The sequence below is a fragment of the Strix uralensis genome, chromosome 1, assembly GCF_047716275.1.
Source record: "Strix uralensis isolate ZFMK-TIS-50842 chromosome 1, bStrUra1, whole genome shotgun sequence".
NCBI lineage: Eukaryota > Metazoa > Chordata > Aves > Strigiformes > Strigidae > Strix > Strix uralensis.
In genome coordinates, this window is record NC_133972.1 from 19,726,890 (window position 1) to 19,741,561 (window position 14,672).

Here is a 14,672-nt window from a genome sequence, read left to right on the forward strand (position 1 = left end):
TCCATCACCACTTCGGTGCAGGAGAAAACAGATAGCCAGAAGCTGCTGAAATTACACAGCTACCTCCCAGTTGCAGTCACCTAGAGCTCTATGAGGAATGGGTAATATTTCCTTTAAAAAAATTGCTTAGGGATTGTCGTCTTCACAAAAAATTAATTGCAAAACCACATATGAATTGCAGCAGGTATCAAAGCACAGGAGCTTTGGAATTTAGAAAAGACCTATAAAAAAAGTGATTTCTAGAATCACAAACCCTTCTCTGTGCCACTGTATTCATCCAGATTAAATTATCAAAATCTTCAGGACCGCATGAAATGATGTCTGAGCAGGACCTCCATAATATAGGGCAGTCTAAACAGGTACGCCTTAAATTGCAGTCAACAGTAGTCTGAACACTGTAGAGCATACCTCCAGGGATACCTTTGTAGAGGTAGGGGTTTTTTTAAACAAACCAAGGAACCCACCCTGCTAAGAAACATATGGAAGGCTTAGGAACTTGTGGTGAAGGAGGTTTGGAGACTACCATGCACAATGGACCACTCTGACAGAGATGGGTCTCAGCCCTCTGGCAGCCATAGGGTGTCCCAGGATAGCCATGTTTGGTCACATTAGAAATTATAACTGGGAGAAAACACCCTGTTGCACAATCTCCCCTATCCCTCTCCCCTGCCCCAATTCCTCCATTAGTTTAAAGAGACCTCAAGTGACGAGAGTCTAAGAGCTTCTACGCCACAAATACTTTTCTTTGTACATGAGCTCTGAATAAAAGAAAGTTTTTGTCTCCTGGCCCATCATTACAGCTGCTTTCAAAAGCACAGGATTTAAAAAGAAACACATAAAAATTCCCCAAAGTCTCCACTCTGTTCCCAGACTCCAAAGTAATAGTATTCAAATAGTTTGATTCCATAAACCCATCTTAGCCCTTAAAAAAAGGCTTTGTTAGCCCTATTTAAACCTCATAATTACAATCAATGTTAGAGTGAGTTTTAGGGTTGAAAGTAAAGTTACCATATAAGCAAAATATAATGGTAGGTCAGAAATTGAAACAAAAATGCATTAGCAGGATGTGAAGACTTGGTTAAAGGAGAATCAGGCTGTTCTCTCTTCCCCTTTCTGCTGCCCTTGATGTTTTTCACCCTGGCAATACAGCAGGTACAATTTCTCTTTGGTGCATAACTTCTAGGGCAAAAACCTCTATGAAAGCTGGAGTAGTTCTGATACTAAGGAGAAAAGCTATTTTACCACTTCTGCAGGTCTCATGGAAAAAAGCTCTGAAGACAACCAGCAGCAGGCACAAACTTAGAGCATTTGAACCTACGTATAATTGGGCCTTTTTTTCCTCAACACCCATGGTTTCCTTACAGGATAGCACAGAGAATATTTATTAGAACTGTCAGAGGCATTTAGGAGCATGAATTCCTTTGGACTTGCAAGAGTTTTATGCATCATATCCAACTGGTACTTTTTAAATACTTTCAGAATGTTTTTTGGGAAAAAAAGAATCAGACTCTAGGGCTTTTGAAGAGAAGTTTATGGACCAGGCATCAGGAAGTGTTTGGAGATTATAATTAGACTGAATGACTGGTCAGGGAGGTGCAGATATATGGTCCTCACCTTATTTTTACTGTTCAGAAGGATTTTCCCCTCTTCAGGTAGCTGGAATGGGGTATTTTTGGGGGTTGGATGTTACAGTCCATCACATGGTTATATAGGAGAGTCTTCTTTATGGTGGGGTCGCCTAAATGCTGGAATGAAACAACTACATTATAGGGGCACAAGAAATTGATAGTATTTGTGCTGTTTGCAGATTGCTGCAGCCCTTGGAACGAGCATCACCTGGCAGAAGGCGCTACGTGAATGGCCTCAAGTGCTTGGAAAAGAGAATCCATTCAACGACCAGATTGAAGCTATATTCAAAGACCAAGGTGGACACTGACTTCCAAACTGCCAGAGCCCTGACACGGTTTACGATGATGCTTCCCAGTGCATTTTATGAAACAAGATGATTAAAGACACACACAAAAAAAAGGAGGAGGGCAAGTTATCAGAGCCAGTAGCAGCAGACATAGCACAACAGCATTATTTTCAGTTTGTATCTCACCTGCACAAGTAGGCTATGCTTTTTCTGTGGAGCTACAAAAATAAAAATCAAAGGATACCTGTCAGCTAGACCATTTATTGTACTGGTTTGTGAATTCATACAATTTTTTTCCATATATAGCAAACTTCTAACCTTACCTCTTTTTTTTTTTTTCCTCCCCCTGCAGAACATTATTTCTGGGCTTTCCATTTGTACTGTTTCAACGGTTAATCCGATCCGAAAAAGGGGGAAGGACAGACCCCCAAACTCATTACATTGCTATAAATTGTGTGTATGTAATTGCCCTGACTCTCAATACGTTATTTAGCTGCTATTTTCTTATTAAAATGTGCCAGGAATAACAAGGCGCTAGAATTTTGATTTGCCTGGCAGTATCAGTGCAGGTAGACTGAGCACTGGTTCTCTTCCTCCCCATTAACAAGACAGTAACTTGACAATCCTTCATGTATTCAAAACAGGTTGCTTTTTCAATTTTGAATACATCTTTGCTCTTTTGCTTCCTAATAAATATGATATACCCTGTCCTGTATCTTTTACGGACATGACCCAGGGAATCACTGAAGATACTGGGCAGCCCTTACCTGCTCTACTTCATACACAGGCTTGAAGGTTGAGAATTACTAGTAGTTTTTTCACCAGCTTATCCAATGCTCTTAGCAAAATAAAGAAATAAATATTAAAAAAAATTAGAGATGACTCTACCCTACTCACAACCTTACTGCTGATGAAGGGATCAGACAGCATAAAATAGCATTAATTACAGCTGGAAAAAAATCTGGTAAATAGAAAGTGTTAACATGACATGACTAAAACCCATCAAATCAGCCAAAGCTTGGGTAGACTTGCTCTGCTCTTTGTTCTGACCATGTCCCTTGTGTAAGGCTGCGTCACCCCTGAGCCGGCTCTCAGGCTGCAGCCCAAACTAAAGGAGAGGACCTGGCTGTGTATGGACCTTCACACACCTGCTCAGTATTTTGATTAGGCAGAGGATGACTTGGATAATGTTATTTTGGTTGAAGCGCTTATTATTGCTATCCTAGATCCTCTTCTTTTTGGGTGTTGGTTTTTTTTTTTTTAGAGTACAGTCAATGCCTCATCTTTTATTAAGATAAAAATTCCTTCAGGACAGCCACTCACATTTAAGTAAATATTCAAGTCACCTACTTTAGAAAACCGAAAGGGAATACGTTCCGTAATTGAGTGATACTTACACATAAGGCCCCAATTCATTCAAGGCATTTAGATGTTACCAAAATATCCAGTCCCCCAAGAAACAGTTTCAACTCCACAGAGGCATGCCTGAGGAAGACTATTTAACGTTAGAAGGAAAAGGAAAGCTACCTGATTCCTGTACAAATTCTCTCCACCAAACAGCATAACATTTGATGCACACTGCCAGGTAGAACACCTAACTACTTTTTATAACCTATTCAGGCTTCCTATCTTTCATTAAAAACAACACAAGGACCGAAACAAGTGGATCCATGTGGTTTTACTATAGATCAAGTACAGCACAGACAATTATTACAGAATATCAGATAATTTCCTCTACACCAAAATACAGAAATGTAGCAATTAAAAGGGGGAAGGGAATAGTATGTGTTTAGAAGCCAAATTTTCAGGCAATCTCATTGCAAATGATTGTATTTCATTTGAGGTTGGGATTTAATAATGCCAATTAGGAGTTTTACAAGCTAGTAAAATTGAAATTTCCTCAGCTAAAATAAGCTTCACTGCCCAGAGCAAAGCATTTTCCATTTATAGACTTTCTTATTAGTGAACATCTTGAATTTCTGAACAATGGAAAAAAAGCTTTCTTGTAAGATTAGAATAGCATCTTCTCAAAGACAACCCGAAATCCCCACAGCCGAATCCCAAGCTTTCAGATTTGCCCAGTATAACTGCTCTGGGCTTGATAGGGGGGGTCTGAGGGACTTCATGAAAGGGGCTTGCCCCTGGCTGAAGGGGCACTATCCAAACTGTACGTGCTCCTGCCTCGGAGGAGAGCTCTGCAGTTCAGAATTAGGCTGTATGCAGAAACTTGATTTGTAGCTGATGCAGTAACCATTTGCAAATAAAGATGAATTTTGAGCCTATTAAGCCATCAGTTTTTACAACCACTATGTCTCTCCATTATTTCAAAGAATGCAAAAACCAGCTGAAGATCTGCACCCCCAACCATCAATCACTTAGCAGTACCACTCTAAAAATAAATGTCCTATATTTAAAGAAATGTTTCTGAAAAAGCTTACTTATTCTAAAGCAGGAATTAACTATGAATCCTAGTCTATTCCATTAGCTTAACTGTCTCCCAGTGCTTAGGTTGGTTGAAGGTGACAAATACATGGGGAAGAGGAAAAATAAACTGGGGTAAAAAGTTTCTCTTGGAAAGCTGAGTATAATTCCATGAAATTCAAATTTTATAGCAGTATAAACTTCTAGGAGGAATGGCCTATCAAGGTCTATTTTGGGTGAGTTAGAACACATGAATACAGGAGGGATTATGTCACTGGCTAGTTCCAACACATTGCAAATGATGCTATTCTGTTCATAAACTGTTTTTACAAAACTTAAAGCTTTGATTGAAATCAGAGTAGGAACTGTTTTTGAGGTGTAGAACATCTATAGCTACCTAAAACTGTTTGAACTCAGTGTCTTGCCTCTTTGAAAAGGATCTGCTACAACCATGGAAAAATAGGTTTGCCAACATTTTGGAAAACTTTTCCACAGCTCACCCTTAAAAGAGCAGGGGAAGGGGGGAGGTGCACAGTTCTCCCTCCAGGTCAGCTTCTCTAACTTACATCACCTGCTACACTTTATACCTTTCCTTGATTAGGACAACTTTTCATCTTGGGCAATGAACAAACACAGATTAGTTTCTACAATGGACAATAGGCCAATTAACCTAAATAAAAATATGTCATTCCCTTGTATATATCCAGTTCCATTCTTCACACCTTTCCATGGCCTCGTTTTGTAATTTTATACTTAATGATTTTTATTTACATCCACTTAAAGTTTACACAGACAGCCTACTGTGTATCCACAGATAAAATTTTCTCTCCCCCTGCCCCTGTTGCATTGCTACTCTACTGCGGTGTCTCTATCGCAAGAGAAAAGAATCGTCTCTCCTCCTCGTACCTGATGAGCTGCTGGTCTCTCACAGCTTCTGCATTCGTGTGGGAACTGCCCGTGGACAATCTGGCCTCCCATTACAAAATTTGATGCTACCTACCCCTGCGGCATCACATTATCTTCCCAAATCAAGTGATTGAATAGAATCCTTTCTTAAACATTGTGTGGAGTCCAGCTTTTCTTCTTCAGCCTACAAATTAGTATCTCAAATGTATAGATGAAATTATCAAAAAAGCAGAAAGTGTTTTATTCTTTATTTTAAATGAATAAAATAAATCTCAATACATAGTTTGGAAATTTTAAAAGACATCAGAAAACTACATTTAAAAGCAAGTACAAAAGTGGCAGGATGAAAAGAGTATAAGCTGACAGAATTTAGTGTTTCAAGTGTGAATATATAACAGCAATAGCAATTTTAAGTATTCCACTGTTGCATCTGCAATAGTGAAGTAATGAGATAGTATTTCACTAAGCCCAGTGAAAAGCTGTGAAAATTGCAAGTTTTAACTGAGAAGTTTTGCAATTTTAATGATGGGTCTGAAGTACTATTTTTTATCTGCATTTATGGATATGTCTATGAGGGGGAGGAAGACCCATATTTTCAGCCAGCAGAGTATTAGTTGGTGTATAGCAGCTTTGTAGTCTTATCAAAAGAAAAAAAAAAAAAAAAGCACTTTTACAACCTATTCCTGGGTTCTCAAATGGAGAACTTTAGCTTGTACAAACCACGAGTCCCAGGAAATACTAACACATACAATTCTAAAACTAATTTTTTTTCTGTTTGTTGTTTTGTTTTTTATATAGCAGTCCTAACAAAAATATTCAAGACCTTTCATTTCTATCAAAGTGCAACACTCTGCATACATAATCCACACCTGTAAACCATATAGTATACATGCCATGCATTTATCCATACCAGTTTGTATGAGAAATTGCAGAAGTAGTATGACTATATTGTGCATCTTCTGTTCTGACCACAAGGACACTGTACAAGCAAGAGTTACCTATATTGCATGTTGTAGAATAAAATTTACTAGTAACTTCTATGCCTGATCATTAAAAAAAAACCCAACAAACCCTCCAATATTAAATCTTGTGCTTCAGCACCATCCTTGTTGGAGAACTGAGCTATGCTTTCTTTCAGAGAGCTGAGTTATCTAGTAAGCTTGTTTTCTCACTAGCTTGCCCCCCTCTTCCTGCCCTGAAGTGTGATTTCCTGCAATAATTTAGTTGTTTAAAGAAGAGAATGTACTTAACTAAATAAGACTTCCAAAAAAGGAGTTGCATAAATATTTAGCACATTAGGAAACAGCTAATTGCTTCCTACCATACTCAAAAGCTAGGAAGTAAAAAAGTTTTAAAATTCTTAAAGTGAAAGAAAAATACTGCATAACATAGTCCCGTATAATGTTAAATACTCTCTCAAATTTAAAGCATAAGTGATCCAGAGGACTTCCCATATTTTCCTTTAAGTTCTTTTTTTAGGTAGTTCATGGGGGTTTTTGCATACATATTTTCTTCATATTTCCCTTCCAGAATTTAAAGCTTTCCAATAGGTTTGTAGCAGGCATCAGGCTGCCACATGCGAAGGTCAACAAGGACTTGGTTGAGCTTTTGCATCCAAAGGTTACGCTCTTCTTTAGTATCAGCGGACAGCCAGTTCCTAAAAGACAAAGGACCCAATGGATTAGATAGGTCTTTCTCCACATCTACTTGGTTATTCTGAAAAATGTCAAGCTGATCATCCATGGAAGCCCAAATAGCAGAGGAAAAAAGGAAGTTAGATATCCCATAATCCTGCTACCAAGCTACCTGGCATTTCCACTTCTGGAAAATCTGAGTTCTTTGTCCTTAGAAGACTGAAATGGGACAGAAAGACAGAATAGGACTAAAAGTGAACCCAACAGTTCAAGTGTCATCCCAAAGCCTTAGCATTTAAATGAGCGCTTTTTTTCCAAAGTTGTGAAGCCCTTATGTTATTAGAAGTCTCACTTGAGGCAAAACACCCCTCCCACAGACATCCCATAACCTCCCACAACCTTCACAATTTCATCCACTCACTTTGTAACACAGAGCGTGTCTCTGCATTGGCTGACGAGAGTCTCTCTGTCATCTTCCCTCTGAGGTCTGACAGTTATTAGTTCAAAAGTGTTGGGACGGGCACAGAACTCCCTGTTGGCAGGTTCAATCTGATGATTAGTGCAGTTAGCCAAGTTTATTCGGCCCAAAGGATGCTGGAAGTGAAGTTAGTTCATCAGTCAAGAATACTGCAATCAAGAGTAATTATGAACATATGCTTTGACAATTTTTGCCTCATTAAGTGAACAGTTCCCCCCACTCCATACAAAAAGAGGAATTCCATTTTTTGCATGTAAGAGCCATAGGTGAAGCAAGATAATATAGACAGTGAAACATGCCCTGCTCAGCCACATACCACACAGCTAACAAATCCATCCCTTACCAAAGACTTAGGCTCTAGAAAGATATATCTCCCATTTTCTTTATTCCTTAAAAAAAAAACCCAAAACCTTTTTTAACTGTCAAGTTCAAGAGAACTTCATAATAAAATCCAAACTGATAGAATAAACCCTGTCAAAGCCTACAGAAACAAGCACTTTAGGGATGCTTGCATCATTTTTGTCAAAGCCTATGGATTGATCTTCAAACATGCAACCAAGGCACTTAAGTGCTGAGACCAGCTGCTTTAGCTCCCTCTATAGCTAGACCTCTTCAAAGAGCATTTCAAATTTCAAGGCAGTTATCTGTTTCTGCTGACTATAGACAGAGGCTCAGCTGTATGCCTAAAGTTAGTTACAGACCCTGGCTCTGATTCTTCACACCTACGGAATACCTCATCAGGGAAACATCACAAGCTGCTCTTGGCTTGAAGAAGAGTTTGCTATTTATTGGGCATGTACACTATACTATTCCATAGACAGTTAAAATAACCTAAGTTACAGGAAAAAGGATGATAGCTCCATTTCAAGGAACATTAAGAAACAGGTTGCATGTTGGTGATATATGTACAGCCATGGGAAATTTATTTAAAAAAAAAAATCCATGACTTAAAGCAATCATTGCCCAGTACTGATATTTCTGAGCTACATCTATCTCTGCATGACAGAACAGATACAGTAGGAGTAAGGGAAGGCATTTAATAGGGATAGAGTTTATTATTGCTGTAGATGACGGTGTATGAAAAGAATATACCTGACCCTTTCTCAGAATGATAGTGGAACAAGTCTAGAAGATTTCTAAGAACAGAATCTGGAAAACAAACCAGAGCTGCTTTCTTGCAGACAAAAGCAGAAGAGGAAACTTTTCTTGCTTAACTCAATTTTTTTGCCTGTCTTCTATTACAGTAGGCAGAGATTTTTCCCTCTCTCCTGGCAGGGAAAGAAAGTACATTGATATATTTTGGCAATGTCAACTATCAGCATATGGTCTTCCTCTGTTAGCAGGGAAGAAACTAAACTCAGGCATCTGGATTGGCATAGAAGACCCAAAAGGACCAGAGTTTGGGAAAGAAAGTGTTCTGCCAACAAACAAGCAAGTGTTTAATGGTAAATTGCTTAAGTGAGTCAGAAAAAAACCTCTTGAAAGCAGTCTTTAGAAGGACCTGGAAATATTTCAGTACACACTACAAGAACAGGCTAAAAAGACAAGAAGGTTCACCCCAGTGAGAGATGAACCTCTGATTTGTCTCATTAGCCAGACAATAGCTTCAGTTTCTGTGAGAATAATTTCAAAAGCACCAGTTTCAGCTGTAATGTGGAGCTGCAAGAAATCAATGACTGCAAATAAGACAGTCCATAATTACAGCTATGCTTTTGCAATATAGGATTGCCCACTCCAGTTCTTTACCATATTAAGTGTTAGTCATTATTTTGTCTAAGACTTAAGGCAACTAGATACAGTCTGCTTATTAAGCTGTACAAGTCTGATCAATTTCAATTAAATAATTAGTCATTTGACAAGCGCAATGGAAAGGCAAAATGGAAAGTCTTAAGACTGAAGGAGAAATTAAACATGGATCTTCCTCCACTTTTTCCCCTTTCCCCCTAGATAAAGTGGTCAGTTTCTAGGTTTGCCCTGGGAAGACACATCCCCTCCATTCCCCAAGAAAACTTTATGAGCTTGAATCTCATGCTTTGAATATACTTACCTGTTTTAAAACTAAATGTTACTGTCATTAAAAATGAACAGCTATGAACAGCTAGTTGTGTAGTGTACTACATAACTTTAGACTTGAGCTTTATAAAACAGCATTACCTTTCGTTTTTCATCATCTGGGTATGTCCAGTAAGATATACAGTTTCCAGACAGCACACACCAGCGCCTATGCCATGCTCCAAATCCACTAACATCTTCAAACATAGTCTTAAGAAAAAAAAAAAAATTTAAAAAGAGGTAGCATTAAACCTTGAGCTTGGTCTGTACTCAACTATTTTTCTACCAGAATGGTTCTGCAAGTACAACCCTTCCTAGGAGTAAACATATGAGAAGGAAACAATATATACTGGGAGAGACTTCTATTAGTACAGTATAATTATTTTCCAGATAGCTTATGCTATCTGGATGGGCTTATGCTATCATTCTCAAGTTTGCAGCCTTTTGCTCAAAATGCAAATCATGCAATATGCAAATTTTGCTCAAAATGTAATATCACCGCCATTTCAAATTACCAGATTTCCATGTTGACAGTGGTAAGCACTCCCATTATTTTAAGATAATGGAGGGTTACTTAAAGCAGATGCAAGATGAATGGTTCACAAAACATGTATTAATATAACATAATTTATTATTATTAGTTAAGTCATCTTTGACTTACAATTATTCAGAATTACAAAATGTTTGCCTATTCTACAGGCCACACTCAGGAGTCCAGTCAGTTTAAATAAATTAGAAATTGATTTTTAAGTGTTTGTGTTGGCAGTTATTTTACTGAATGCAGGATTATGCAAATTTCAAGCCCCGTTTCCTTAGTACTGGAATGGAAAGCTTAGTATCTGACTTCTATTCCTGATCCCTCCTGAACTTGTACAGAACTTTTCTTTCCAATTAAATTTTTGTGTTGTGTCTTTTGCTCTTCACAACTCAGATTATAATTTTTAATGGTGCAGGGAGTTTCCAAACCCTTACTCTGAAAAAATTTAATATGCATATACACCATTCTTCAGGTTTCACATATTGCGTAGTAGAATTAAACAAGGACTTTCTTAAATTAGTATACAAAAACACAAGATAGGAAATACCATAAGCATGTGAAATGTTTGCATCTAATGAAATCTGTTCAACTTCAATTAAGTAAAGGGAAAGGAGACAGAAAACTGCTTGAAAAGAGTCTAAAGAAATTCTGATTTCTGAAAACACTAAAATAACAGCAAACATTAATGTTTTGCTTCAGTATTTTCATAGCACATTTACTGCCATCTGCTGGACATAATCTCAGCAGCTCCATCCATTAGGCCCAAGTATCAGCTGCATTTTTACAGAGAACTGCTCAAGATGTTTCTCAAAAAATATTATCACTTCCTTGTAAGTCAGAGTCTGTGAACACAGTGGGGAAAAAAAAAATAATCTTTTGCTAGGGAGAATTTGTTTTTACTAGACAAAAAAAATTCCAAGATGTCCTGGAAAAGTCCCTGGCAGAGAAATTAGAATCTCATATCAGATTATAGCAAGAGAAGGTTAATTGAAGTTCAGAATAACAAATGAACAGTGTTTAGAAGAAAGAGATATACAAAATCCTAAAAGGTAACTTTAATTTAGGCATGTTTAGAAGATAAACTAGGAAAGTTTTGAGGTCTGTTTCAGAGAGGGGAAAAAAAAAAGCCAATTTTAAGCTTTACAATCACTACAAATACATGTGTGAAGTTAAAAAAGTGACTGCATTTAATAGGACCTGTAATTAGTTCCTTTCTGTAGGAAGAAATGTGAAATGAATACCTTACCAAGAACCCTTTTTCCTCCACAGAGGAGTCCACTTGGCATTTTAATTTCAGATATATATGACCTTCCAAAGGAGACAAAAAGGGAACCTGCAAAAAGTAAAACAATTAGTCAGTTAATTTCAACACCTCTCAACTCTACCAGTTCAAGCGAGCCACCTGCACCAGGATGTTAGTACTGCCTTGTTCTTAGGATTTTCAGCCAGAAGGCAGTCAGTCTCAAGCAAGACAGTAATAATCACTTTTTGTTTCAAGTTCATTTAGAAGCTTTTCAAGACTTACTTGCTTATTAGTTTGCTCAGGACATATGAACAAGCATGCTTCTATCTAGAAAAACAGGCACTCCAAGCATGGTTAAAAACAACACAAGGCACCAGTCCACATCCTGCAAAGCTTCTGCCTCAGTTTGACATTAAACTGTTTGGAAAATATCAAAGTGAGCTTAAACAGGATTGGCACTTGTATGCCATAAGCATTTTTGGCAGATACTGATGTAGTCATGCCTACTCAGATAAATATTTGTATAAAAATCCTAGAAGGGAAAAAGTAATGAAAGCAGTTGTTCGCAACTGGCACTCAAGGTGTTGAAGACCTGTGTTAAGCCATTTCTAACAACATAGGTTCCAAGCCCTATTTTCTACCACTGAAAAAAAAGCAGCTTAACTACTGTACCAGAGGTTGGTTAAATGATTATTCGATATTCAAGAGTTTTGAGGAGAAACATGCAACAAGGACTGCCTTTGGACTTCCCCCAATCCCTCCAGACGTAGCACCCCATTACATTGAGTTCTCCCACCACTACTGTCAAGAATCACATCCCTTCTTTTTTTCCACAGGGAAGTTAAGAGACAAATTGCTAATTCAACAAGCAAATGATGGTCTGCAGGGCATTCTACACAACATATTTTGTTGCTAATCTGAAAAAGCAATACTCTAAGAATCTTACAAAAAACCAACTCAGAAACATCAGTGCCTTATCTTACTAGAAAAAACAGAAAGGTTTTTCTATACAAATACAAAGAAAGAACCATTTGCCAGGGAATAGGCCTGTGTACACAATAATGAAGCAGCTTTTAGAGCCATGGAATCAGTGGCGATCAAACGGAATTAAATTCTGCTAGTAGTTAAGATGAACAAGAGTAACCCTCAGTAGTTAAAAGTGTACATCTGTAGGCCTCAGCAAATCCTGCAGAACACTGAAATAGATGTTATGGTTAGAAATTGATCACTTTTGAGTTATAGACATACTGCAACTTCCTGTGCACAAGCTTCCTGTACACACGTGCACAAGCAGGTGATCAAACCATTTTTACACTAGATCTACTAAACTAAGACAGCATGCATGGCTTGCTCATGCACTTGGCTCTGAGTATAGCACAGTAAAATTCTGAGTGCCAGGTAGAAGTCTGTGACCATCTGAGAAGCAAAAACAGTAAAATGTTTCCACATAATAGAAATAAATTGCATCAGTCCTGGATTTTTACGAGCAAAGACAGCTACAACTCTACATGCTACACCAGGGAACGCTGGCTTATATCCTACCAAACTACAGTAAAATCCATTTCTGAATGAGGATTTCAAGGAATTTTGGCCAATTCCCCACATCATGTTTGTGGTTTTTGCATTCCTTTCTAATTTATGCCAGGACAGAAGAATCTACTTTGTGGATTATGAAGTTTATCAGATGAAAGGGAATAAAAAGGCTCACATAAATGAATTTCTAACAATTAAGACTAAACTGTGATGTGATGTATGAAAGCTTTGCTTGTGTTTTGGTTCATTTGTTTCTCAGCTTTGCTTGTGTTTTCGTTCATTTGTTTCTCAAGGACTCCTGACTCCTCAACTGTTTCCTTAGGTCCCTTTGTCTGTTTAGGTAAGATCGAAACGCTCGTTAGGCTCCCTACCTAAATCACTGATGGCAGACTCAAGGCCTTCAGCGGACACTTGGGCAACTCCTAGAATGAGGTAAGGGTGTCTCTAACAAAGAGACACAGAGACCCTATTATAGGGAAACTGATTTTGCTGACTTAGGAGGGAGACACCTGGACTTTACTTCACAGCGCATGCTCTGGAAAAAGGGTCAACGAGTGAACACTGAAGAAGACTACTTACTTCCTCCCCCGACCACCGAAGACCCTCACCCCGTTTTCACTACGCATGCTCGGATTATGCAAATGAATTCTGGGAACTCATTATCATAAAACACCCCTTTCTAGGAAATCCAATGAATATGTATGATTTGTGTGTATGTAAACTGTTGTCCCTTGTTAATTCTTGGGAGCCCTGATGGTGGAGAATCCCCAGGGCGACCCCAGCACTGTCAATAAAAGAATACCTGCTTAATAGTTCTATTGGATTCTGACTGTTGAGTTAATTTCTTACACAGCAAAGAGCTATGTAACAGTAAAGCAAAATGGTTGTATAACAAATGGATTGTATCAGTTACACAGAGCCTACAACACCATTCTAATTACTAAAGCTGGTCTCAAAACATCCTCCTGCACACATAATGAGAACATATTACGTTCTAGTCAACAATATGTCCCTTTCAAAGGCAAGTGGGGTGGAGGTGGTGGAAAAAAAGCAATTTGTTGGATATCCAGCTAGATGAAGGGAAAACTGAAGTCCACGACTAGGCTAGCTTGCATTCTGGTGTGGCCATTCAGCTATCTACCATAAGAAGCTGGCTTACTGCCATAGAGGATTATCTGTAAAGATACTCACGATAACTCAAGAATTTGCAAAACAATTGGTTTCTTAGGCAACTTTTGATTGCAAATAGAGATGATAGGCACTAAAATTATCACCTGCTTGAGAGAAAACATACATAAAGCTACATAGAACACTCTTCTGAGGGATTTGAGTTAACTATTAACTAGAGACTATTTGAGATTAAAGACCAATTATTTCTTTTAAGTGCATCACTTTACATAATTCCTAAAGCCAAAAATGCATAGACCAAGCAAAATATTTTAATTGTAAATTTGTGTACAAATAAATACCTAGTTTTTTTGTAATGTTTAGTACTTTCCAAACTTTAGTTCTTTATGATCACTTTTTGCTTAAAAAGCAAAGGTCTCGATAGAATAAGAAACAAGATATTTAGTTCCTGAGTGATTTTAATTTTCTTCAGTGGCAAGAAGTTAAACCAACATTTAGGCTGCCAGTCATTTTTCCCCTGGTCCTCTATCAGCAGAGTAGCTGATTCTATGTTCTGTTGGCTCAATTTCCTGACCAGCAATCTTTAAGAGACACATCAATTTGTTCTGAAGGAAGAAAACCCCTCCTCTAGTGATCTAGGAAGACAAGAGACATGCTAGTTAAGGAAAATCCCTAGGCAGCCTAAATAACTTTTGAGTTGTAGCAGCATGCTTATTGTAAAAGACAGTGAGTAGAATTCTGCAAATCTTGAAGGTTCCTAACATCTTTTGTTTAGCTAGTAAATCTTTGTAAACATTTTGTTAAAAGAAGAATTAAAAAATAAG

At 37.9% G+C, this 14,672-nt stretch overlaps 2 protein-coding genes across 3 annotated transcripts in view; one reads left to right on the forward strand and one right to left on the reverse strand.

The window, feature by feature from the left end:
* Positions 1-2,171, forward strand: part of AOAH (acyloxyacyl hydrolase) — an 83,359-nt gene extending 81,188 nt beyond the window's left edge. The window contains 1 exon segment of the mRNA XM_074858520.1: positions 1,808-2,171. Coding sequence (XP_074714621.1) covers positions 1,808-1,936 — 129 coding nt within the window. The 3' untranslated portion in view covers positions 1,937-2,171.
* A 3,304-nt stretch (positions 2,172-5,475) lies between these two features.
* The window catches only part of ANLN (anillin, actin binding protein), a 30,518-nt gene continuing 21,321 nt past the window's right edge, over positions 5,476-14,672 (reverse strand). For both annotated transcript variants that reach the window (XM_074858505.1, XM_074858494.1), the window contains 4 exons: positions 11,191-11,277; positions 9,509-9,616; positions 7,298-7,470; positions 5,476-6,899 (listed from right to left, as the gene is read on the reverse strand). In XM_074858505.1, coding sequence (XP_074714606.1) covers positions 6,776-6,899; positions 7,298-7,470; positions 9,509-9,616; positions 11,191-11,277 — 492 coding nt within the window. In that variant the 3' untranslated portion in view covers positions 5,476-6,775. The remainder of the gene's footprint in view (positions 6,900-7,297; positions 7,471-9,508; positions 9,617-11,190; positions 11,278-14,672) is intronic.